This window comes from Leptosomus discolor, chromosome 3 (genome assembly GCF_034619465.1).
Source record: "Leptosomus discolor isolate bLepDis1 chromosome 3, bLepDis1.hap2, whole genome shotgun sequence".
NCBI classification, from domain to species: domain Eukaryota; kingdom Metazoa; phylum Chordata; class Aves; order Leptosomiformes; family Leptosomidae; genus Leptosomus; species Leptosomus discolor.
This window is the reverse complement of record NC_141393.1, coordinates 52,642,076-52,668,170: the sequence shown is the minus strand read 5'-3', so window position 1 is coordinate 52,668,170 and position 26,095 is coordinate 52,642,076. Positions and strand designations below refer to the sequence as shown.

Below are 26,095 nucleotides of genomic sequence, written 5' to 3'. Positions count from 1 at the left end.
TCATATCACACACCCAAACAAGCCCTAGCTCTAAATATAGGTCTCCCCTCATCCACTGCAAGAGCTTATATGAAAAAGTCTTTAAATAAAGGCAGGCAACCCTCGCAGCACATTTGTTGAATGTCTATGTATAATATATTCTTGCTACCTACCACAGTTATTGATTAAATGCTTGTTTCCTAGAATAGAGGTTTTACGTAAATAAATTAATATATTCTTAAATTATACCACAGATGTCCATAAAATCCCAATTATAAAAACCTCATAACATTGTAATTACACACTGATCAAGCAATTATGTACTGTGCTCAAACACTGAGTGTTTTGGAGCAACATTAATTTTCCCATTTTGTTTTACTTAAATAAGACAGCAAGGATCTGATGACCATCATACTCAGAAATGGTGACCAGATTTTGTACAGGCTAGAAAAAAAATCTGTGAAACTATTCCGCAAAGCTATAAAAAATTAATAGCTATTATCAACAGACTTTATTAAAGCTAGAACCTCCAAGGGAAAACATTCCTATAAAAATAATCTCTACCATATATCCCTATAAGAACATGTTCCATAAATGGCATGAATTCATGAAATCAAACCAGTATGAGAAAATACCCCTTGACTAATCCAGCTGAACCCAAATCTTCCTTTCATTTGTTAGGATAAAGCAAATTTCCACTGAGACTTCACTTCACCTGCAGCACCCAGCGATACCAGAAATACAGCACCTGAACACTTTCATCCTTGTTACCACAAATAAATTAATCTGTTTTTAGAATTACTGAAACTAGCTTATATCTTGCTGAGGGTGTTACAGAGAGTGTAACGTTTTTTGAAATGGGGGGAAAAGGCACATTCCTTTAATCTCAAGGCCCACCACTTCTAAATTAGAACAATTACTTCATGACCTCTTCTAAGCAACTTGGTATCAAGAAATGCTATAAATCCCTATTTTTATTAAATTGAAGGACAAATATGGGTGTACAAAGACTTGCCAAGTCATAAAGAGGACCAGCTGTGAAACATGGCCTCATTTTCTTCTTCAGTAATTTGACTTCCCTGCTACCCCCAGAAAAGCACAAGGCAGATCCCAAATAGGAGACTCAATACTTCAGTTTAATTTTGGACATCATCCTCTTTCTTCCCAAAGATACATGACCTTAATTCCAACCCACTGTTGCATCAACTACAGCAGTCTTATTTCACCTGCTATCAATTTATTCGTATTGTAATCACACCACTTTACATCTCCTTTTACTCCTTTTAAAGGTTTACATTATTTCCAATTGTTTAAAGGTTATGTATAAAATACTTTCATTCTTAATTAGATTAATTCTTTCAGAAGCCATGAACTTCCGTGCTATCTGACATGATGTCCAGATGCACCAACAGTTGTTCACCTGTCTATGTAAAAATATCAACACCACCACAAAATACAAGCAAGGAGGGAAAACGTGTGTAGATTCTTGCAAATGCAATACACCGAAGGTAACAAGTGAGAAACATTTAACATTAAGGCACAAGTTTTTCTAGTTACATTTTCCACCAGTTCCTAGTATCACTTGCATAGTCATGGAAATGAACCACAGCCTGGCTAACCTAAAGGTGTTAAGCTGAGTAGATCTGTGATGGTAATAACTCGCCAAGACGAACCTTTGCTCTAAGCAAGCAGGAATGGCTATCACTGGTACCGTAACCAAGTAAACAAAACTACAACAAAGAAAGACAGGATAAAACAGGATCAGAGCTGCACAGGTGAAAGCAACAAGGACAAAAATAAAAAGTTATTATAGTAGACCTAAGCTCTTACACAGAGCTATGTATCTGTGAATCATCAACCATTCAGTATTTAGACAGCAGATGGCTGGAAGGTCCCCATATGTGAAAAATGTTATTATCAAGAAGAGTCCATAGTAACAATGGAATATAACTTGTTGACACTAAAACTTTTACATGAACTATTTATAAAGACAAAATTATTCACTGATCCATGTCAAAAGCCTGAAGATTGAAGGATTCTCAGAGAAAAAAAAGCAGTAAGTACTAAAAAGGCTTTTGAAAATAAACGATAATCATTAGATCTCCTCTTCAAAAAGAACAGTTCTCAGCTGAGAACAGTAATCTAATTTTGATAACTAATTACTACTTAGCAGTCTGTTAATTAGCCCTAATGTTAAACAGCATTTAATCACCCTTGTAAAGGAATATTACCCAATACCAGCTTTTAAATAACAAAAAATAATTTAAAATTATATTGACGACTGACATTAAAATGGTAGGAGACTGCTCTTCAGTCACTGCCCTTCACTTCACTGCAAGTGCTGCCAAAACAAGCACCTCATTAAGAATTTTCATCAAATGCTGCCCAACATGCAGGGAAAGTGGGAGGCAAAGCTGGGCAACCACCATTCTCTTCATGGCAATGCACAATACATCAAGTACAGACACATGCAACATTCCTTTCCATCGCTGACAACCTGATTTCCACCCAACAGATGTAATATATGTTACTCTCCATTAGAGGGACAGATGCCTAAAATAGCTCAACTTCACATTTTCTTGTCACTCCTACCAGAGCCAGCCAGTGAGAGCAATCTCCCTCTGAAATAACAGTCTAGATTCAGGGGCTATTGCATTACCACCTGATGCGTAACTGAAATTTGACCAGCTCCATCCACACTGTAGCATGTGAACTTCAAAACCAGCCCTCTGATGGCTATGCTGGCTCAAGTTTTACATAGGTACCACTGAGCTCCGATTTCGTAAAGGCACATACAAAGATTTCTAGCTTGTGTTAGCCTTTGTCAGGGACTGTCTCACTGGCTGAAGGTTCTTCTTAGTGAAGAAGCTGAAGGTTTCACTGCGACTGCTGATGGCCACACATGTTCCATATCAGCACAACACAGAGGAAGGGCTGTTCCTGAACAAAAAAAATGTATCAGTCAAGCTCTCGAATCTTTAATACAAATTGAGCTGGCTTGGACTTTTTTTCTTGCACCCCATATTTAAGCCACCTAACAACAGGCTTGATTTTACTCAATGTCCTTTGTAGACCCTGTGTCTGAAAGAGTCTTCAGCCTGCTGGCTTCTGTAAGAAACTAATGTGGATTTACAGCAAATTTACCCATTATCATAGGCATGGATTTTTAAAGACCCCACTCTAGGCTGTTTTAAGCTGGTTTTCACAGAATTACAGAATGGTACAGGTTGGAAAAGACCTCTGGAGATCATCTAGTCCAACTCCCCTGCTAAGGCAGGTTCACCTAGAGCAGGTCACACAGGACCGCGTCCAGGTGGGTTTTGAATATCTCCAGAGAAGGAGACTCCACAACCTCCCTGGGCAGCCTCTTCCAGTGCTCTGGCACCCTTAATGTAAAGAGGTTTTTCTTCATGTTCACGAAACTTCTGTGCTCCAACTTGTGCGTGTTGCCTCTTGTCCTGTCGCTGGGCACCACTGAAAAGAGCCTGGCACCATCCACCTGACATCCACCCTTTAGATATTTATAAGTGTTGATAAGGTCCCCTCTCAGTCTTCTCCAGGCTAAAGAGCCCCAGGTCCCTCAGCCTTTCCTCGTAGGAAAGACGCTCCAGTCCCCTCACCATCTTAGTAGCCCTCTGCTGGACTCTCTCCAGTAGCTCCCTGTCCCTCTTGAACTGGGGGGCCCAGGACTGGACACAGCACTCCAGATGTGACCTCACCAGGGCAGAGTAGAGGGGGAGAATAACCTCCCTCGACCTGCTGGCCACACTCTTCTTAATGCACCCCAGGACACCATTGGCCTTCTTTGCCACAAGGGCACATTGCTGGCTCATGGTCAATTTGTTGTCCACCAGAACTCCCAGGTCCTTCTCCGCAGAGCTACTCTCAGGCAGGTCGACCCCCAGCCTGTACTGCTGCGTGGGGTTATTCCTCCCCAAGTGCAGGACCCTATACTTGCCCTTATTGAACCTCATCAGGTTCCTCTCTGCCCAGCTCTCCAGCCTGTCCAGGTCTTGCTGAATGGCAGCACAGCCTTCTGGCGTGTCAGTCACTCCTCCCAGTCTTGTATTGTCAGCAAACTCACTGAGGGTGCACTCCGTCCCTTCATCCAGGTTGTTGATGAATAAGTTGAACAGGACGGGACCCAGTACTGACCCCTGGGGAGCACCGCTAGTCACAGGCCTCCAACTAGACTCAGCACCACTGATCACAACTCTCTGAGCTCTGTGCTTCAGCATCCCTTCTTTCTTGACATCAATGATAGCTATGAGGGTTCCTTTGCTCCATGGCACAAGTCGCACATGCACTGAGAAACTAGTAAAAGGTACAACCAAGAATTTTCATTGACACACAGGTAGACAGAAAGACAGGTTTCCATTCCCCAACTAATTTTATATTCTTCCCTACGTAAGGCCTTAAACTACACATCAACTAGAAAATTGTACCAACAAGCAACATTAACCTGACTGTAATCAAATGACTGTAATTAAATTACAACTACAAGGCTCTTCCCCTCCATTAGATATTATGCTCTTAAACTATAAAGCTGCTAAGTTCATAAATGGTTATACCAACACCAAAGTGTTAGAAATTCCTAGTTGACACCTCTCCTTACCTCCACTGAAAAGGATGGCTGTAGCATGGACTAGACTGATTGCTCTGGGGTTGTGAGTTCAGGTAAAATACTAGAGGAGAAGTAACAAGTGCACAGTCAGCACTAAATGGGAATTTAAGGTGCTGAAGACCTGGAGCAGATGTAGGAGAGAACACGTGCTGATGAACATCACTTCCTCGGCAGTGGGAGTATAAAGGAGAGGAGATTCTGACAAGGCACCGTGGTAGAAAAAAAAAATAAATTAAGGTCAATATCACATCTTCTGTTTCAATAAAGGAAAAAAAAGATACTTCCAAAATACAAGTCATATCTTCTTAATAAATGCAATAAACTAAATAAGTCATCCTTTTGATTATCATCCAAACCGAAATGTATTTGTCAGTCAATATCATATCTAGTCAACACTATTTTTCCACTATGAAAATCTTCCAACCGAAATTATCCAAATCCTTTTTTGTAGTGATTCCCAGGCTTTCTGGAATACATACCACTATCAATCCTTAATGAAAAACTTTTAATTGAGAAAAAATTACAAATTTATAATGGCACCAGTAGCAGACACAGACCATTTATGTCACAGCCCTCACAATTTGGGAGCCATGGTTCCATGCCACAGCTGTGGCAACAATAGAAATACACAACTGTGAAAAGATGAATTACACGAACCATTAACTAGAAAACAACATTTAGCACTGACAGTGTTTCAGAACAACAACTAATTAAGCCTGAAAGCAGCACTGCAAAATAGCTTTATTCTAATTTTAGCAATAGGGAAACTGAGGCATGAAGAGGTTAAGTGACTCGCCCATAGCACAACCATGGCAGCTTCAGGATTACAGTTGAGGACACTGATTCCCAGCTCTGTGCTCAGTTCTGTAAACTATACTGCTTTTGCAGGCTTAGCAGGCCACACATATTCATATACACAGAGCACAGACAATTTCTCAAAGTAGCTGCTTTCCAAAAAGCTGCAAACAGACTTTTACATAAACATAAAAAAGAGGTTCTAACACTTACTTTATTGAGTGTTGTATACACACAACAAGATGTCCTCCACTACAAGTAAAAACTAAAAGTTAACTTACAAATATTGGTATTATAAAATGTGCTTATGTATTAGAATAAAAACTAGCCACCATATTCTTATAGCTTTGATTTTGACTGAGGGATGAAAAAACTTTCTATTTACCATATTTAAACATAAAAGTGAGCAAAAGGGAAATCTGGAAACGTGCTTCAGTTTTGTTTGGTATTCAGCCATTTTACACTGAAAATCCTGAAGTCAAGCATGTTTGTCCATGTTCCTTGTTTTAAATTTCCTCATGAGTCCAAATACTTATCAGTAAGTAACCTTTACATATTGGAAATCCTCCCCACTAGCAACAATCTCGGCTTAAACAGCTGATGAGCTTTACAGTCCACAGATAGAAAAGGTTAAGGCTGTCTCTTACCCTGCTCCTCCCTTCACTGACTATATGATAGATTCATTTAACCTCCTCCTCTTATGAACATATTATTAAATATACAATTTACTTAATTTTACCTAATAGAAATAATATATGCAATTATGAACATCATAAATAGCAGTTTTCATTGGTAGATTTCAAAGCATTTATAATGGACACAAGCATTAAAAAGGAATTGCTTGTTTAGATTTCATTTGTGGAAATATATGTGGCAATGTAAATAAAGACTTTTTGCTTCGAATATGAAAGTTTTCAATAGAATTCTTAATTTTAAAAGATAATAAAGGTAACAAAGGTTCCTGGAGATCTGAGCCCTGTGGCAGATTACTAAAAGTATCTTTTAAATCTGAAGAGTGACCAAACTAGAAAGACAGAATTACAAACATTATTCAGTTTTACCACATTAATTAATGCTTGGTACAAAACCTAACCACAATGTGCCTCATTTAAAAACATTTAAATATTGCTCTTTTTTGACTATACTTTACAGTAAACAGTCCACAAAAGTAAAATGTTAAAGCTTCCAAATGAAATTTTGTGTACAGCCAAATAAGCATGACAAATATATTTCTAAGCAATAAAAGTAATTTCTAGTTGCCACAGAAAATTCCAGCTTGTTTTTCTTCATGGTTTCAATTTGAAATGTTTAAGTGCAATTTATTTTTCACAACAGTCCTTACTGGATCCGCAGAGATGGGGCTCCAAGCCTCTGTTTCCTCCGTTTCATCATTGTGCTGATACACTATGTTTCTTCCCAGCATAAGAGGCTTAGAGCCAGGAAGAAGAGCCCACCGTTATCACTCCAAAGCAGAACACAGAACAATCAGTGCAATTCCAAGCTCTTCATGTACCCCCAGTGTCACAGACCTCAGGAGTTCAATAACAGTCCAGATTAATCATAGGCTCATGTCAAAAACCTAATTGTTTAAAAAAAAAAATATATCTTCCACAAGCCTATTCTTAGCATCCAGAGGAAGGAAATGAAGCCCACCAGTATGAAATGAAGGCGCAGAAAAGTCCAGGACACAAACTAGCCATCTGACCTGTCATGCAGCCCACGACACAGTCCTGACACACTCAGGCTGAGCCCACAGCAAATCAGCAACAAACTTCTCCTGGGCTTCAAGGAGCAGTAACAGTCGTTCTCACCAAATCAAAAGCAAAGCGTAAAGCCAAAGGGAGCGATGGCACATTTGAAAGTATTCTGGCAGAAATCTCACATAGCAGCTTGAAAACTCACACTGCGATAGGAATAGAGTCAGGGCTCCCACCCAAAGCCCTTGCAGAGTCATCGGCGGTGCAAAGAGCAGCTGTTCGCCGCCAGTGGGGGAACGTGTGAACCATCCCTTTTCCAGAAATCAACCCCCTTAAGAACCCCCACAATTAATCTTGAAACATCTACCTGTAACTCCCAAGCTGTGTTTCAGCTACAAACTTCATGGATTCTAGCACTGAAAACAGAGCAACAGCAATTGCAGCAGCCTGGGGAGCCAAACGCTGAAGAAGGTGGGGGCGGGGAGCAACACCTTCATTAGGAGACAGTGTTCCCTTGTACAATCCAAGTCTTGCAGTTTTGTTTGCAAATGGCAGTTTCAATCAGCTCAAAATTAATTTCACGTTATTAACAGAACTGCTTGAAAATAATGTCCAACATTTTTTAAATGTGTACTTGTAAGGTAGCTTTCCCCTAAAAAATTCCAAATATATATCTCTGATAGACTTCCAAGTGTTAAAGACTTTATTTAGGCAGGGGAAGACTGCTATTACAAGTACTCATCAACCAAGTCAAATTCCAGATTACAATTCATAACTTCAGATCCCCTCATGATTCAAATCACAGCAGGAGCGCCCCACACTACAAGGTCACAACCTCTCAACAGCTATGTCCCATCAGGAGAATTAACTGCCAATCTCAAAAGTAAGGGCCAGGGTGGCCAGGGTGGCCGTTCTTAAACAACTACAGCCCCTGCCTCCTCACACCATGCCTTCAGAGTAAGAAAGCAGAGCAAGCAACAAAAGTTACAAATTTGGTATGGTATGTATAATAACCTGGATTGAGTAGTGGAAACTTGATAATAAAAACTGCACAGAAGACTTTTCTCACTCTCAAATCCTTGATGAAAACTCCATAAATTCTTTGTCTCTGAGATTACAGTATATGCAGACTTACTAAATCACTTCTTTCATAGAAACAATGCTTTCAAACTATTTTTAAAGCCTAATATACAAATAGCAACACTCCTACAAAGCCCTGCAGGAATAATTGTGCACGTTCCACCTCCAGAGCCAGCCCCACATATCATTTTAAGAGCACCAGGTTATTTTTGATCTACTGCTTGTGAGCTGCTTCTATGCAACTCAGAGAAGGATGGAGTGGTTAGAAAATGCCACCTCGTTCTCTCCCCATCTATAAAAAGTATCAGAAGTAGAAAGCACTGAATGGCGGTATTATTTCTTACTCTATTTCGAGATCCAAGACAGAACAGAGTGCAAAAGCAGCAAAACTCTCTACTCCTTTTCAGAACCATTTTTTTCTCCATTTCCAGCACTTTGGCTTCTCCATGTTTGAGGCACAGCACATGCTCCTGGCAGGGAAACAGCATCGATTGATCGCCAGCAGAAACACTTACCCACCAAGACGAACAGAAACAGAATTATATACTCCGTTCCTCTACAGATACAGAGGAAACTCCCACAGCTCCTGAGCACGGCAAGATGAAGACATAAACCAGTACTAAAGGCCAGAATTTTTTTTTTTTTTTCCTCCCATCAGACTTGTTGTTACCAAGGTCTAAGTGTTAAAAAGAATACAAGCAGAAGCTGATATAAACTGGCACTCTGCATATCCTCCAAAAGAAATTCCTTGGCGTGTTTGTGTCTTATTTTACTGTCAGGAAGCTGAGGGTAAGTTTAACAAATTATGATGAAGACTTGTTTAATGAAACACCCTATGAAATGCCTAGGGCTGTAGAAACTTAAGAACCTTTGGAGCTTTATAAGTACAAGGGGAGGGCAGAGAAGGAGGCAGAGAAAGAGAGAAAACGAGCCCCAAAGCGGACATAAATTGTCTTAAAAAGAGATTAGAAGGCATAAAGACCACCATAAAAGCCTTGCACACGTCTCTAGCAAACACTGTTATGTTGGTTATCATATTTTATAAAGATAGACATAAAAACTTGAAGTAAATACTATTTCTTATCAGCACCTATCAACATCAAAAAAGCAGTGCGTAATATTTGATTTATTTAAATGTGTATTTTTACTGGATATATTCTGGATTATAATTATTTTTGATGTTTCCTAGGCCTCCGCGTTCTTTTTTTCCGTTTGTGCACAGACTTTAAAAGTATATTTGATACAGATGGTTGATAGCAGGAAAGAATTAAGAAAAATAACCTGCATCTGAAATTAAAAACTGGTTTAACTAACTGGTTTGCTGAAGAAATTACTCTTTTCAAATTTAGATATAATGTGGGAAAGCAATACTTTCTTTTTAGAAAATTTTACATTTAGACAGTTCAAAAATTGCAGCAACCCAAGCTAGTATCCCTGCCTAAGAAACTATGAGGTTTTCAAATATAAACCCACACTTTTCGTAAAAAACCTGATTGGGTCAACAAAGTTCATGTCATAAACAATTAAATTTATTAAAAATGGGGTACTGAACAAGAAACCAGATGGCTCAAATGCAACCCCAACTTGATTTAAGGACTGCTGATCAGCCAAGGAGGCAATCAGAAGAAATACTGAGCTCCAGGATGGTGTTGCGCATCCTGCAGCCACGATGAAAATCTGCAGTTTACAGCCTGGTCTCTTGGATGCCGAGTTGCTGTTACACACATGAACACACACGAGCACTTCCTCACAAGCCTGGTCTTGCTGCGCAGTCCCCACCTTGGTCCTTTCAAGTCTGGAATGTCTCTAGTGTACTTCACGTGCAGGTGCACATCAAAACCATTTGAAAACGGAAGCCAACAATACAAAAAGTAATCTCTGTACACGCTGTAGCACCAAAAGAACAGAACAGGGTAATGGCTGAAAATAATTAAATGACTTCCACTAATAGGATGGAGATCAAAGTTTGGGTCTATCACTTCACATTCACTATTTGAAATTAAAGAAAATATTCATGAACCGTAATTATTTTTTGTGAACTAAGCATGGGGAAAACATAACCAATACATTTATATGCATAATTTATTAAAGGAAAATGTTGAACTCTGATTATTGAACCACACCAGAGACAAAATATAACTACTTGTTCCTGTTCTCATACTTGTATTATTCAACCTCTTTGCTGCCTACAACTCAGTTGAGTGTAATTTCCTTTAGCATATTGAACATAGAAACACACACACTTTAAGCACATTAACAACAAAATGGTATCTAAATAATCAGGCATTCCTCTTAACATCACCCTGCAGACAACTCCCCCATCTGTTTTACATGCCCGCTCACTCTGTGCTGATAATGTCAAGATCAGACTGCAAGATCTCCAAGGGCAAAGCCATCCTTTACGGTGTGTTTGTGCTCCTTTCTGCTAATATGGAAACAGAGTCGCTAATCAACAGACTTCACAGGCTCCATCTCACCATTCATTCTCTTCAGTTTCTACCTTCTTTAGGTGACAAAATTCCTCACGCTCTTTTGCCAAAAATACCAAAAGACAATTAACTCCACCTCCTTTCCTCAGTACAAACAAGCATAGCAACTGTTGTTGTCCACGCCTACAATTGGTTTCTGCAGAAAAACAGAGACTACTAATACTGACCCAGGCAAATATGAAGCAACAAGAGTCAGATAAAGAAAAAGTCAGAAGCACTGCCTGGAAGGGCTCGCCCTTCTCCATTCAGCAATGACAAATACGCTAGCTAATCCACAGTCTAAAACCTTTCTAACTCAACAATCAGCCAAAGCAGGCACCTAGCAAGCAGCAATAATCACGTCTTCATTCTGCTTCTGGCTGCCTGGAAAATAATGACGTCCTTTCCAAATATGATCTTTGTACAGTAGTAAATGCACCTCAGCCTCCAGACTAGCACACAGAAAAATGCCATGTGGCTGTATATTTCTATATAATACAATTGCTACTGAACTGCTACAAAGGCTGGAGTTTGTGCAGGAAATGGATGCACCTCTTGAGGGCTTCTGGCTCCAAGCCAGATACTTCATCCTTCTGTCAATTCCTGCTTCTGCTCCCGCTGGTAAGCAAAAGTCAATGAATGATGGTCAATGAATCAAGACCCAGCTTACATCCATAACTATCCCTACTCATTAGTTACAGCACAACAGCAGCTTTTCAGAATAAATTTTATTTTCAGAATTTATTTTTGCTTATGGGGTTCACTGTTGATTCAAGCAGAGGAAAAGCCTCCAGAAGAACTGAGAGCTGCCTACAGTCTGTATTGAACTGCGAATCGTTAGGCCACCCTTTCTGACAGAATGTTTGCATGAATTTATATGTATTATGTGTCCATTTTTAACATACATACATATATATATATATACGGACATATATAATATGGACATATATTATATATATATATATTATTCCATTTCTTGATATGAATTGATTCAAAGACTAAGACAGGATTTTTTTAAAATCAGGTAAGCACCCTGATACTGGGATATGCAGATCATGTACATCAGCTCCACGAGACCCTTTTCAGTGAGCCTATATGTTTAACAGTTCAGCATCAACACAAATACACACAAGCTGCAATGCACTACTGACTTATTAAAAAGTTAAGTTTCAAACAGCAAGAAATCATTTGGTAGAATTGACTACAGAAGCTGTAATTCCAGAAACCGCAAACAAATAATCAACTAGATAACACAGGCAACTAACTGATGACATTCCAATTCTCATACGTTTTCAGTCTCGCTAGCAGTTCTAACTTGTACTTAAAATTTACGGCCTGGATCTTCTTGACACAGGTTGCTAAATTTCTTCACATAATAATGGCTTAAAAGGCACTCATCCATGGAAGAAAACTAAAGAAAACTAATGGAAACTGAAGGTGTTAAGTCAATATAGAAATAAAACATTCAGTCATTCGGTTTAGTTACTACTAAATAAAACACCATACATCTGAAGCACTTCATTTGTATCTCAGATATTTCACATATAAATACACGAGTAGTTGTGTCATACCCACCTCCACACTTGAATGAGGGAAGGGAATATCTCTGGCATGCTCGGTTTCAATTCCCAAAGTTTTGTACAAAAATATCTACATTATATTAGACAAAAAACTTACTGGTAACCCACTGCTCCACCATTTGTTTAAAGAAGCTTCACAATCTTCAAACCATGAACACCACCTTTCTTAAAAATCTATCAAATACAGTTAAGCTAGACTTTAAGGCATACTGCTTAAAAAAAAAAAAAAAAAAAAAAGTCAGCCAGTGTTTCATGTTCTTTAAATAACTCCCTGACTGGTTTACCATTGTCATACAAACTAAACAAAAAAGACTGGTCATGCCCTGTTTTAAAAAAAAGGGCTTTTGATCCATTATATTGTTCAGGCCTGAATCACTGGTCCTACACAGTATTTTCCAAACACTGTTTCTTAGACAAAGGGGACAGCTTACATTGAAAGACTGAAAATCATTTCTCATTAGAACTAGAATCCTGAGGAAGAAAGGTTATATGCTTTTATGAGCTTCATGTCTGTAGTCTACAAGCTTTGGGAAACAATTTTAAATCATAATGCAATAACAGGCAGTACAAAAGCTTTCTCTTTTATATAATGCAATCAATAATGCAATTTTTCCACCATAAATCTGTAAGCATAGCAGAAGCTAAGCTTTCATAATACCGTTGAAAAGCAAGTTAGTTCACTAAAATTCTTTCAACATCATAATATATTTTTTAAAATTACTATTTGTTTAAACCGCATTTTTAAAAGCCTACTCTTCCTGACATTTGCTACTTTGGCAAAATTTCTCTGTCACACTGACAGCTCCACAAACACCTGACCCACGTGGCCCAGGAACTGTGTACTTAGGCTTCTGTCAACAGACTGAAGAGCAGTGATCAAAGTTGTCCATATCACATAAATAATCAGTGACTTCTGTGGAGTCACTTCAGCGATGACACTGCAAGCAACACTCGACACCGCCGCTATTTCCATAGCAGGATCAACTCAAGCTGGTAATTAGAAGTAAGCTTACACTACTGCTACTTTTCCTGCTACACTTAAGGAAATGACTAGTGGCTTCAGTCTCAGAGAAATGCAAGCTAGCTGTTTTCAAGTGTGTGACAGATTCTTGAAAATGCTAACAGAGAAAACAGGGTATCTGCCCATCTAAACGATTGCCACAATTGAACAGCTATATATGTTCAAAACAAACCACATGATGAATAAAGAATACTTACAAGCTTCCTCTTCTGGGGAGACTGAGCTCCTTCTGGAAAAAAAAAACAAAAATAAACAACAAAACATTAAAACCTGGAGTTAATTTTACTTGTTATATGTTACTCATTTATTTATCAATAAATGACTGAGGCAAAATTAATGAAACACTGGCCATTTCTGACCACACGCTGTGTGTAACTGCACACAGCACTGCTGCGTGCAGGTGAATCTGCACACACCCATAGCACAGTAGTCTGGGGTACACAAGTTACTCCTTTTTTCCTGAATAACTGTTGCCTTTGCAGTCGCAAAAACATAAGCACTCAACAGAGCAACTCTAACTTTGAAATTCAATCCTAAACATAGATAAGGCAGTAATCAATTTGGTAATTAAACCTCATCAGCACCATATCCCAGCCACTTCCAGCAGTGCGGTAGGCCAGATGCCCAGCATCTGCTGCACGGTTGCTCTCACATTCTCACTGAAAGAAAAAACCACCGCAACAGAGCGGCTTTGGGGGTTGGGGTTGGTTTTTTTTTTTTTCAAGTGTATGCATTACCTGTGTTGTACATTGTCACAAAAAATCCATGGCCAGTGAAACACAACTCCCTCTTAAAAGCAGCATTTGGCACCTACGCAGCCGAAGCAAAGGAAGAACGGGAATTTTCAGGTTCGCAAGTCAGTAATTAGACCACGAGCATCCACAAGGCTCAGGCAGGGGTGGACACAGCATCACGCGGCAAGAACCAGCCGCGCCTGCCGCGGTTTCCGCCGCCCAGCCCGGCGCGCCGCCGCTCCCCTCTGCCAGGGGCTGCCGGGCCCTGCGCTCCCGCAGGCCGCCACTAGGTGGGAGCCGCCGCCCGGCCCCGGCCCAGGCCCCGGCCCCGCGCCGCTCCTTTCAGGCCGAGCGGGAGGGAGAAGGGTGTTGGGCGGGGGAAAGCGAGGCGCCCCGCACCGCTCCGTTCCCACCGAGCCCCACGGCGGGTGCCGCGGAAGCCTTCCGCCTCGGCGGGGCAGGGCGCCGGGTCTGCCGGGCCCGACCCGGCCGGGCCCGACCCTGGGAGCGGCCTCGGGCTGCTGCCCGTCAGCTTCCGCGACAGTACGGGGAGCCACAATACAGCCTGTTCCGGTTTGTGACTTGCGGAGCGCTGGTCTGCGTGCTGCGGTTTTCATCCCCACTGAGAAAAAGATCAGTGTTTTCACTGAATACTGAAAAAATTCAATAGAAAAAAAAAAAAAAAACAAATCCGTAAAATCTGGTAACCTCTTTTCCATACTTAGTTACAGCGTACGTGCTGACTTAAGTGATTAACAGCGTTATCGACAAACTGCCAGTGGTCTGTTAAGTAATACATCAGACATTACTTAGCAAAGTTTTTCAAATACCAAAAAGTTAGAACTACTAGAAAAAAAGAGAAAAAAACCCACCCAAACAAAAAACCCCACCAAACCCCAAACCACTAAATCTTCAACACACTGTTACTGTTTTCAAGTATAAGTTCTCTACAATTTGAAATTTCACTACAGTTTAACATGACTGAGCAAATTTCACATGTGAATTATCACCAGGCTGACAGCCTACAGAATCAAGAAATAAATTCCTGTCATCAGACAAACTTGTCAAGATCTAATCAAAACATTTCAAGTATCTAAGATAATAAATCATTAGCATCTATAACAGGTTGCATGGTTTATATTCTAAAAAGGTACTTCTACTCTCATTTGTTAGAAAGAATTAAAGTTTCCAACCGCAGAGTCTATGCAGCAATGACAGCTTTTTGCCACTGCAAATGGATAAATAGGTAACATATAGTTATTACGTATTACATATTATTCTGTTTGTGTATATAGTGCATTATTATACATGCATATATATCTCTTACAGCACATGAGCAGGTATATTTAATTTATCCTCTTTAAAGCAGATCTGATATAACAAAGGTGCTTAGCAGAGAGTACTTTTCCTATTCAAATGGCATATTTCCATTTACTCCAACACGGTCAGCCCCAGAAATTTTCAGAATGAATACAGCAAGCTCTAGAATTTCATGGTACTGGCTGAAACAGGAAAACAGTGACCTTTAAATCTCTTTACCTTCTAATTTTTGAGCTTTTATGTTTATAAGCTTTGATCTCATCATTAGGGGTGAAAAGTCACTTAAAGAGAGCACAATTCCTTGCAGCAGCACAGCTCCTGTAATTGCAACTTACAGACATTATACTACGGGAATCACAGTCCAGTAACAGCAGTGGACAAACCTTTTCCCTTCCTCTACTGTACACTTATTTTACTCACACAATATTGCCTTTAATACTTCCTATGTTGCAGCCAATTCAGGATTAAATGCATACAAGATTAAAAGACACAGTGACTTGGGCTTTGTTCCTGAATTCATCCTTTGAAATCTGTGATCAACTGAGTTTCCAAATAAGGAAGGAGAAAAGTACTAGCAGATGACATCTCACTGCAACTGAAATATTATTTTATCCATGTAGCAATTGTTTTCATTCTGCACATCCACCTTGACACACACAGTGCAGCTCTGGAATCAATAGGCAGCAGTTCAAATTTAGTACCTCTATAGTCTTGACAACAAAGAGCACAATCAGAGCAATCGATTTTTATACCTGTTGTTCCACTACGCCTCATTTCGTGTTAGTCTTACAATCCCCTTCAGAAACCCTATCAGCTGTACACCAAGCCATGCCCCTATTCCTGCAGCGTCCCCTGGAGAAACACCAAGCCTGCACCCTCCCAGCTATTCGCCCTTTGCTGCTTCTCCAAAGAAGGGCTGTAACAGCACTTCTTATAAGCCTCCAAACCAGACTATGAATGGTGGGGCCAGTGCAAAAGCATCAGAGCTGGAAGTGAAACAACTGCAAGCAGCATAACTATGAGCTTTGCTTTCCCTGAATCACCAGTGAGTTAGTGTCTAAAAAAGTTACATCCCAGGGAAGAAGAGGAAAGAAAATGCCTGGGGATAGAAGCAAGGAGGGAGCAGACTGCAGACAGAACTGATGACCTATTTGAGGGTGTCCACTGTGAGGAGAACATTGCAGACCTCCAGAGAAAACAGTGGACAATGAAAATGCCTACCAGAGATGGAGTACACTCACAGGGTGGAGACTCAGCTGGGTTTTAAGATGGCTTAACTCTTTAATGTGTGCAATGGGACCAACTGAGAGCTTACATCTAAAAATGATAGGGTAATTTCAAACATATGAAGTAGCGCTACAAAAACACTGATTAAATAATTATGCAAAACACAAGAGAAAAGTCCAACAGCATTTCACAAGTACCTTGTAAAGGTGAAAGTCAGAATGAGGTTTACAGTTTAGATTAAACATTTTAGATCGTAAATTATGAGGGAGGTGGTGTGATATGACTGATTTCCACCCACTGCACAAAGGAGTTTGGCATTACATGCCCATGTAACAAAAGCTGGAGAGGGGCTTTTTACAAGGGCATATAGTGATAGGACAAGGTGCAATGGCTTTAAGCTGAAAGAGGGTAGATTTAGATTAGATGTAAGGAAGAAGTTCTTCACCATGAGGGTGGTGAGGCACTGGCACAGGTGCCCAGAGAAGCTGTGGATGCCCCCGCCCTGGAAGTGTTCAAGGCCGGCTTGGATGGGGCTTTGAGCAACCTGGTCTAGTGGAAGGTGTCCCTGCCCATGGCAGGGGGGTTGGAACTAGATGATCTTTAAGATCCCTTCCAACCCAAACCATTCTGTGATTCTATATATCCTGAAAAAATAAATCACGTTTTAAGACATAAGATAACTAATAAGAGAGTGCTGAGCTGTGACCCCTTGGTCTAAACCACTATTTACAGGGTACAGCTGTAATCCTTTAAGTCAATATGCCAGTTTATCCTAAAGGACATTTTTCATTTAAGACCATCCTTCTGATGAGAGCGACACATGAACATTCAACATTTCAAGCTGCCTCTTCCGACAGCATATCTGCCTCCCTGAGCACTTGTGCTGCCAGTACCTATATATATTACCATTATTATTTCAGCCAGCGACCGTGCCACCTGCTCTCTAGGTCAACAACATAACCCTCAAAACAGAGGCTTACATTTATATTTGATTTATATGAAGTGATAAGTAGCATAAGAATATTTTAAAAGATTGTTGCACATTATTGACACAGAACTTTCAGAAGTGGAAACAAATAACTACTTTCACAGATCTGAAAAAATAAGAACTGTATTAAATCTTGCAGTACCCAAATGACAAACAGACTGTTCTGAAAGTTATTTTTTTCTATCAGTTCAATATTTCAAGGCATGATTGTTAAACATGCAACTTGATCTCTACATGACAAAAGAAGGAGCAGATTTTCAGACAACTAGTTAAAATGAACCTTGTGAAAGAAATTCAGCATCATGGAATCTGAAAAAGCTGGTTCGAATACTCTCCTTCAAAAAAGTTCCTTATATTTGTTTCCTTTTATCTTAATTTTATCATCTCAGATCATCCGATATAAGATCAGTTGGACACCATAACATGCTACAGTTCAGGTTTCACAATAGGACTGGATCCTCACTGGACCTATCATTTTTGAGGCAGCAAGAAAGCTAGAAGAGAAAAACATATTGACCATTTTAAGCATTACTTTTCTGTTTACATAATATATTGTTTAGTGCATAGATACTGAGAATTTATTCTATTGTGATCTTTTGTATCCAGAAACTGCATCTGAAAACGGGAATGTTTCCAGCAGCAGAAGGAGTGCTGGCTTTTTGCACACATATACACACACAATATGAAACGGAAATAAAGTCTGGAAATCTATTTGTTCATTGACCTACAATACAACCCGTATCTTTTGCACAGATATGTTACATTTAAAAAGTGTGAGGAAAACAGGAGCCCATCACTCAAAATTGTCACTTTCTCTCAGTCTTGTAATATGTCCTTGAATATGTAGCTGCGCATATGGCACAGACCCACAGGCAAAGTTGGATGCTAGAGTCTGCATTGATGGCAGCTTAAATGTAGTCCTTTCAAATTAAAGTGAGAACCATCACCACACTCGGGATGCTCCATATTTTTGCTAGAGTGGACAGCATGATTCCTGAGATTGCCTTTGACCTTGGTTTTCTTGCAAGGTAGCCCACTATCATACCAGTTGGGACAATAGACAAATATTTTTACAGCAATAACAGTAAATACATTTCCATTAATAAGTTAATATTTCACAGATGATGAAATTCCACTGACACTCATTGACCTGGTACCACGCACCCATGCTTTAATATTTTTCCTTTGCCGACTACATTTGCTTTAGGGTATACTACAAACCAGCAGGGGATTAATTAAATCTCTTTCTATACATAACCATTTGCATTACAGAAATGATATAATGAGGGTTGGAATCTCCAGTTCTGATGGAAAATACAACATGGCTATGCAAGGACAAACTGCAATCCATCCATCAGATTAACAGGAAAGAATTTTTTATGGTGATTAAAAAAACCCCACACTAAGCTTCTCTTTCTCCTATCAGAATCTGTCAAGAAAAATAATTTCCTTCTTTTCACCGTATCATTGTAAATGGTTATTAAAAACAGTACTTCTCAATTTCTCTCTCTAGAAATTATTACATCTGAACTTGTTTCCCAAACTCATCAGCAAAGAAATTTAAACAGCAACACTAAAACCGTATCTGTATTGATTAACCTATGGAATATGCTACAGATATTTTCTACAATTTACTGACTTTTTAGAAACTAAATTCAGGATCATACTGTTAGATCATCTGCTTAGCTACATAGATGCTTAAAATACAGAAAATGAAGCTCTTGCCAATACCATTCAAAATACTGAGAGGACACAGAGTTTAATTCCCAGACTTTTCTCCACACTGTACAGAATTTATGTCTGCAATCACACAAACCCTAAATTGCCACAGATCGTTTAGTCTGAGCGCATCTTCCCATATTCCCAGTACCAGCCAAACTGCCTAGAACCACCCTTTCCTAAGGAGTCTCACCTTCACGGTGATAGGGTGTCAGAGCCTTCAGGACAATGTGTGTGGCACTAGAATAGTTAATACCTGTTCACCCAGTGTTACCCTAAACATACTACAAGTTCAAAGCAAATTAAATGTAGTATTTGGATTAGTTATCTACCTCAACAGAAGTTACGTGTCAGTAAAAATGTAATTTGCAAACTACATTAACATATAAAAACAAATGGGGAAGAAAACCTCAGCTGTTTAACTAACAGGTAACCTTATTTCTCTAAATAATCAGTTTACATATGTCTTCAAACCCACAAGTCACGAAACAGCCAATGATGCATTTAATGTTTTTAGCATCTTCCAGCCTTTCACTTCTCTTCAGCTTAGGAAAGAATCGGTAAAGGAAAAAAAAAAAAAAAAAAAAAGCCTTTGAATTTATTTTAAATTATAGTTACTGCAGAAGAAAATAAAGCTAAAAGTCCTTTAAACTTCAAGCAAAATTCTCAAACGTGGCAAATTATTTTCCCTCCCCCACCAGCCTTCCTGCCTGGGCAGCATAAAGCTCTTCCTTTGTAGGCAGAGCTAAGGATCCAGGTCACATCTGTGCGTTAACCTGCCAAGAACGTATGCCTCCAAAAGTTGCCCACTAACCTTTCCTATCACTCAACCTCAGGGCTTTCCATAAGATTTAGGGTATTGGTTTCTTGACCTAAAATAATTCCAGAATACATCTCAAAACAGACAAGAATTCCCACTTTCCTCAGAATATTTTCAGTGCCCACTCCCAGGCATATATATGTATTTATGTTTTAGTATACTTAAGTGTCTACTCCATATTTTGTACATTACATCATGTTTTCAAGCCCAAAATACAACATTACGCAGTACACCATGGGGCCAGACTGAACCCACTAATGAAAACAAACGCAACTGAAACCACACATCATGGCTTGGATAGGCAGATGACAATAAAAACGATGCATGCAAACCACATTCCCACGTGGGTGAAATGGAGAGTTGCCCAACCCCAGGAATAAGCCAGCTGCCACAGCTGAGCTCCAGATTACATGAGGAGTAGGCGTCTGCAGCCAAGGGCAGGGTGGTACACACACATCCCTCGCTAGCCAGAGCAATGAATGACTTGCAATTCTCCAAGTCTCATTTCCTCCACAGGACTCATTCCTATCTCTGTTATTTGGAACTAAGAGCACAGGGTCACTCTAATTTCATGCTATCAGTCAAGTAGCAGTCTCTTTCTTTTCATAGTAAAGAAAACAGCTAATTTGATATTTGATGCCAAGATTTTCTGCTGAGGTTAAACAGCAAATGGTTTATGAAAATTAAAGACAACCTCTGAGAACCCTGGTCACATCAAGAATAGCAGGTACAGTAACTCAGCTGTTCAGTCCTCAGACGTCAGCAAACTAATTTACTATCAACTTGATTGTTTTCCTCAAGGCTAAAAAAAAAAAAAAAGTAGCAGCAGCCCTCTTCAAATACACTTGCCAAACTTATTTTTAAATGATGCATAGCACATAAAATACTATGTTTTGAAGATGTACATTTGTTTGCAGGAAAAAGTAAATTTAAAGGTGAAGGCTTGCATTTTGCAACCCAGAGTCCTAGATGTGGCACAGAAGCATATAAAAAACAGCAGGGGAATTTGCTGTCATAACAGACAATTAATAAATTGCAACAGCAGTAGCTTCAGAAGACCATTGTGATAAACAATAAACAATAACAGCTACCCAAAACGTGCCTATGGATCTCTGTAAATAAAAGGCAGGTTATACTTTAAAACCTGAGAAAACACACCTTAATAAATGCTCCAAATCTTCTTTATATGTATTATATTTTTGCACAAATTAGCCTAAGGGAGAGGGAATATTGAAAGGAATAAAGCGCACAGCTTAGACAGCTCATTAATCTTTCTCATTACTTAATTCTAGTTTTACAAGGCCATGAAGCAGATAACTGATCCACCCTATGTGTGAAACAGCCTGCCCAGCACTGCAGTCATCCAAAATAATGGCAGCAACTGTTCAAAATTTTCTTTCATTTTGCCAGACTGCAGCAGTTTCAGAAATTTAAGTCAAAAGGTCACGTTCTACAGAATTTTGGAAAATGCAGAAAAGAGTGTCATCTCTGAGACATACAGGACTGCAGCTGTAATGCTATTGTTAGAAACTGCTCTTAAAATTACTCTTGAATTCCTTCAAGACTGAGCATGCAACGATCACAAGGAAACATTCGCAGCTGCTAAAAATGCCAAGAGCATTACAAATAAACAAATCCGGTTTTATTCTCTCCCTTGTTGGCTCATACTAATATTAATCTATGATTAAGTCAGTTGTCATTTCTACTATACACACATCTACTCCTTAAAAGGTTGTTTCTAAAAGAATTGACTGCTGACATCAAGGCTACCTGACCACCAATTTTATCTATAAATACTTTAAACATCCTTTACTGAATGTAAAACCGAATAATCAAGCCTAGCATGATTTTGGTGAGTTTGGGGACTCTTCTGGTTTATCCTACATAAAAGTTATATAGAACAATGTGCATCTCATGAGAATTCATGGACCTGCTCACCAGCTCATATCTATTCAGTGCACTGTTAATACACACTGTGAACAAAGATCGAAAGTTATAAAGGAAATGATACTGAAATACATTCATAGTAGTCAAACCAAGAAAAGGTAGAGGGTCAGCTCAATATTAACAGCAGCAGCAGGTATCTCACAACAGTCCAAAGGGTTCTGTTTATTCTGTCAGGTTGGTTTCTCACCAACTCCCCAGTTGCAAAGTATTTGGAAGCAGACAGGCAGAAATTAAGTTTTGGTGGTTGTTTTTGAGTGTCACTCTGCATGTTAAGCTAATACTTTTGACACATCAATAAAAGTTTATCTTTACAATTGTATATTTCTCAACTAATTTAGACAAAAAGAAAATCTGTGTCAGACCAGTGTCCCAAGACAGCTGGATGGCTTGGCAACCTCTGAAATAAGACCAAGTTTCCTAATAGAAAAGCTGTGGGAAAAAGTCCTAGGGAAAAGAAACTTTTTAGTTCCTCAAAAAGCCTCAACAATGGAGGTGTCTCCCATCCTCCCGTAAAGCTGCAGCAAATCCATTCCACATAGATCATTTGAAAACACTCTCAAAAATTGAAAGCATAAGCAATCTATTTTAAAGATATTTAGTAATTAGTCCTAAAAGGAATTCCAAGCATATAAAGCTCCCTTCCCTTCATCTAGTTTATGAGTGATAGCATCTGTAACCTCAGGAGGCATCCGTTAAGTTCAGTAGCTAATTACATCTGCTCTGACTGGACATTATTTACAGAGCAAGCAGATGTAATTTTTCATTCCTTAGCTACTCTACAGGAGACACTTCAGCTTACCCCTCTCAAATCACTGCTTCTCAACGGAAGCAGGAAAGGAGGGACAGGCACAGGGTGCACTGATCATTTTTTGCAAAGGAACAGTTAAAGGCCATCATCCACTTAATGGAGAAATCCACATGCTGAGCACCATGTGAAAATTTGGAATAAGCAGATGCCAGCCAGTATTTACATCTTTGTAAGCAGACAACAAAATTTTAACTTCACTTTTTGCCCTCAAAAGTGAACGGTCTTTGATACTGCTTATGTCTGCTGGGCTCCAAACTGCAGCCAAACTGAAACATAAATCCTTGACCGAAGTGATGAATGAAAGGGCTCTGTTGCTTCATTCCCAGATGATGACTATTTTTTACAGCAAAAGCAAATAGCCACAGAAGTTTTACATTTATGTTCTATGTACAGGAAGACAATCATCCCCTGGAAATAAGGTGGTTACACACTTAGCGTGACTCATTTCAGAGTTATAATACAAAGTATTTCTACAACTACCTTTTTATAATTAGTTCTGGAAAACACCATTTTCAGTGAAAAACAAACATTAAATTGAAACATGCTTTCCTATCATCTTTCTCACATACTTTATAACAGGTATTTTATCTGCTTAGCAATATTTAAAGTAACCATAAAGACCAAAAAAAATATTAAAAATTTGGCAATTACATGGTCATTGCAGTTTTGGTGAGGTAGAAATGTAACCACCAACCTTACCCTAATTTTAAAATTCTAATCTTGGACTATCTTAATTTCAAGGGAACAACACTGCCTGTCATGTTCACATATGACAATGCTCTGAGGTGGAATATAAAATTGGAAACTGCAAATTCGTGCTAGGCCAAACCCAAGATTAATTTACAGATCAAACTGAGTGTGGTGAAAGGCTTATACTAGTGTATGTGAGACAATCTTCAGGCTTAAAGGAGGTGGAACATATCTCGGGAAAGCAACATTTATTGCTTTCAAAATGAAAGACAGCTGAGCTGGGAACCACAGGCACTGACTGACCTCATCCCTGGGCATATTTTTAAGTAACCACATCCAGTCCTGTCCTTCAGGTATATAATCAACTGTGAAAATTTCAAGTGAACTAAGGTTTTTGGATCACTAAGATTTCTCATACAAAAAAGCATCTGATACATCTAAACATCTTTCACAGATTTATTTCTGAAAAACCTTACATTTAATGCAGCTGGATAATTCAGACTTACTTGGTGCCAAGAGATCTGTTTCAGAGTGAAGGAAAATTCATCCTCAATTAAAGTACTGGTAAAATACAGGCACTCGCTCCCAAAGCACAGATTTGAGAAACTGCAGACTATGCTTAATGACTTTTAGTACTGATGGGCGATTAGTGTGCTCTGTAATGGACTGACAAAACAGTTGATTCTATTACAAGGACATGTTCTGGCTAGGATTTTCTTTCTGTTGCATTTATAAATATGAAGTCTCTTGAAAATATATGAAGCAAAAGATCTTAATCAATCTCTAAAACTTCTGTCTTCTGTCCCTTACCATGCTTCAAATTAGAACAAACACTGACTTCATCACCAGGAAGAACCTCTCAGGTACTCAGGACTGGCTGTACCATCATTACTTTTCCATACTATCAAGCACACAGTTCTCTTCATCCTCTACGTCTTTTGGAAGAAGCTACAAGGTTTTTCTTCATTCAGGTGTTGGCTTCAAAGGCAGGTTTTAACGTATATTCCAGTTTGTACTTACGGGTACAGAAGAAATTCCTGAAGTCTCTCCAAGACTTGCAAATTCATCAAAAATTGTCATTGAACGGTCCTCTTCTCCAAAGATGATTTGGGAAGGGGCTTTTCCTGAACCTCACAGACCTCACAACAGCTGGTCTCATCAATACCCTCATTCACACTTCCAGGTTCAATTCAATGCATGGTGAAAGCATTCAGCTCACAATAGCTTCTGGGGAGTCAAAAATTCTTTAATACGTTGGTTTTAACTTAACGCCTTTAATGTATTATAGGAGAACTAGAATACCAGAATCCAAGTGTGTGCCTCTCTGGCACACACAAAGTTATACATACTGGAAAGAAAAAGTAGGATGTAAAGTGTAAACCATATAACAGCCACATTTTTAGTACATTAAAACAACGAAGTACAAAAGTGGTGCAAGCACCTAAAAACCAGCTGTATACCTCTATACAAGCTTTCTCACTGCTGTTTTTCAAGTTTTGTTGCAATTTGTTTCTTGCCTATCCCGCTCTGCTAACAATAAGCCCCAATTCAATAGCTTTTCTCAGAGTAGAAGTTAGAATTTTGATGTTCTTGCCACATGTTAGAAGACATTTTATAAAAAGGGTATTTGTTAATGTTAAAACGCTTAATTTTTATGACCCCCACTAACGAGAAAAAAAAATCTTAGAAGACTTTTCACAAGAAACTCCTTGGTTTATTTCCTTTAGATGTTTTAACTCATTAATCCATATTTAGACATCAATGTTTTCTCTCAGACAGTGCTACCACAAGCTGTACTGGTGCTCACCAAATTCTCACAAGAGAATTGCAACTTCAGCAGCCAGAATCAAGGATTATTAAAAGATTTAAAGTGATCCTGTAAAATCATTCATTGCATACACAAAAAATTAAGTTCATTCATTCTCCTCTAAATTTAAATTCTGTGATAACTGATCTTCTTCAGTTTAGAAATTAATAAAATAGTTCCAACGTATTCTGACTGCAACACGTTCAAAGCTCATTTAACGTATTTTCACTTTTTTGTTTCTCACAAAGTAAAAATGCAGCAAAGAAAAAGAAAGATGGTGATTCCCTTTTAAATCCTATTCTTGGGGCTAAAACTTTACACCAAAATCATCAGCACATTTTGAGCATTTCCATTTCCTTAAGAGGGAAGATATACCTTCAGACAGAAACTTTCATGATTTTTGTATTTGTTGAATTCAGAGTTTTAACATCAGAAAGCAAAACCACCATCTTGTCCACAAATTACAGATGACTGGCTACAGCGAGACTTCAGTAACATACAGAAACCCAAAGTAATCCCAATGCAGCTTCTGGGGTTACTGCAGATTTATATATATGCTAAGTGTAGCCTTAACATCTTAAATGGCCTTTCTTACTTATATGGTTAAAAAAAGTAATTCACAGGTAACACTCCTGGGTTTTTTTCACTGTTATTAATTCCCCACTATCTTCTTAAATAATGAATTAGACTATTTTTCCTGCCCATCATTTATTTGTACGGAAGTATTTATCTTTGAAACAAATTAAAACATCAGCTTGACATTTATCTAAGAAAAATACCGAGATGGCTCA

General features: G+C 39.0%; 1 protein-coding gene across 4 annotated transcripts in view; it reads right to left on the bottom strand.

Annotated features, from left to right (window-relative positions):
• Nucleotides 1–26,095, bottom strand: part of MAST2 (microtubule associated serine/threonine kinase 2) — a 200,906-nt gene that overhangs the window by 100,999 nt on the left and 73,812 nt on the right. For 3 of the 4 annotated variants that reach the window (XM_086463120.1, XM_086463119.1, XM_086463121.1), the window contains exon 4: nucleotides 13,442–13,473. In XM_086463120.1, coding sequence (XP_086319246.1) covers nucleotides 13,442–13,473 — 32 coding nt within the window. Of the gene's footprint in view, nucleotides 1–4,594; nucleotides 4,802–13,441; nucleotides 13,474–26,095 lie in introns of all 4 variants that reach the window. The other variant, XM_086463118.1, reaches the window with a different exon arrangement.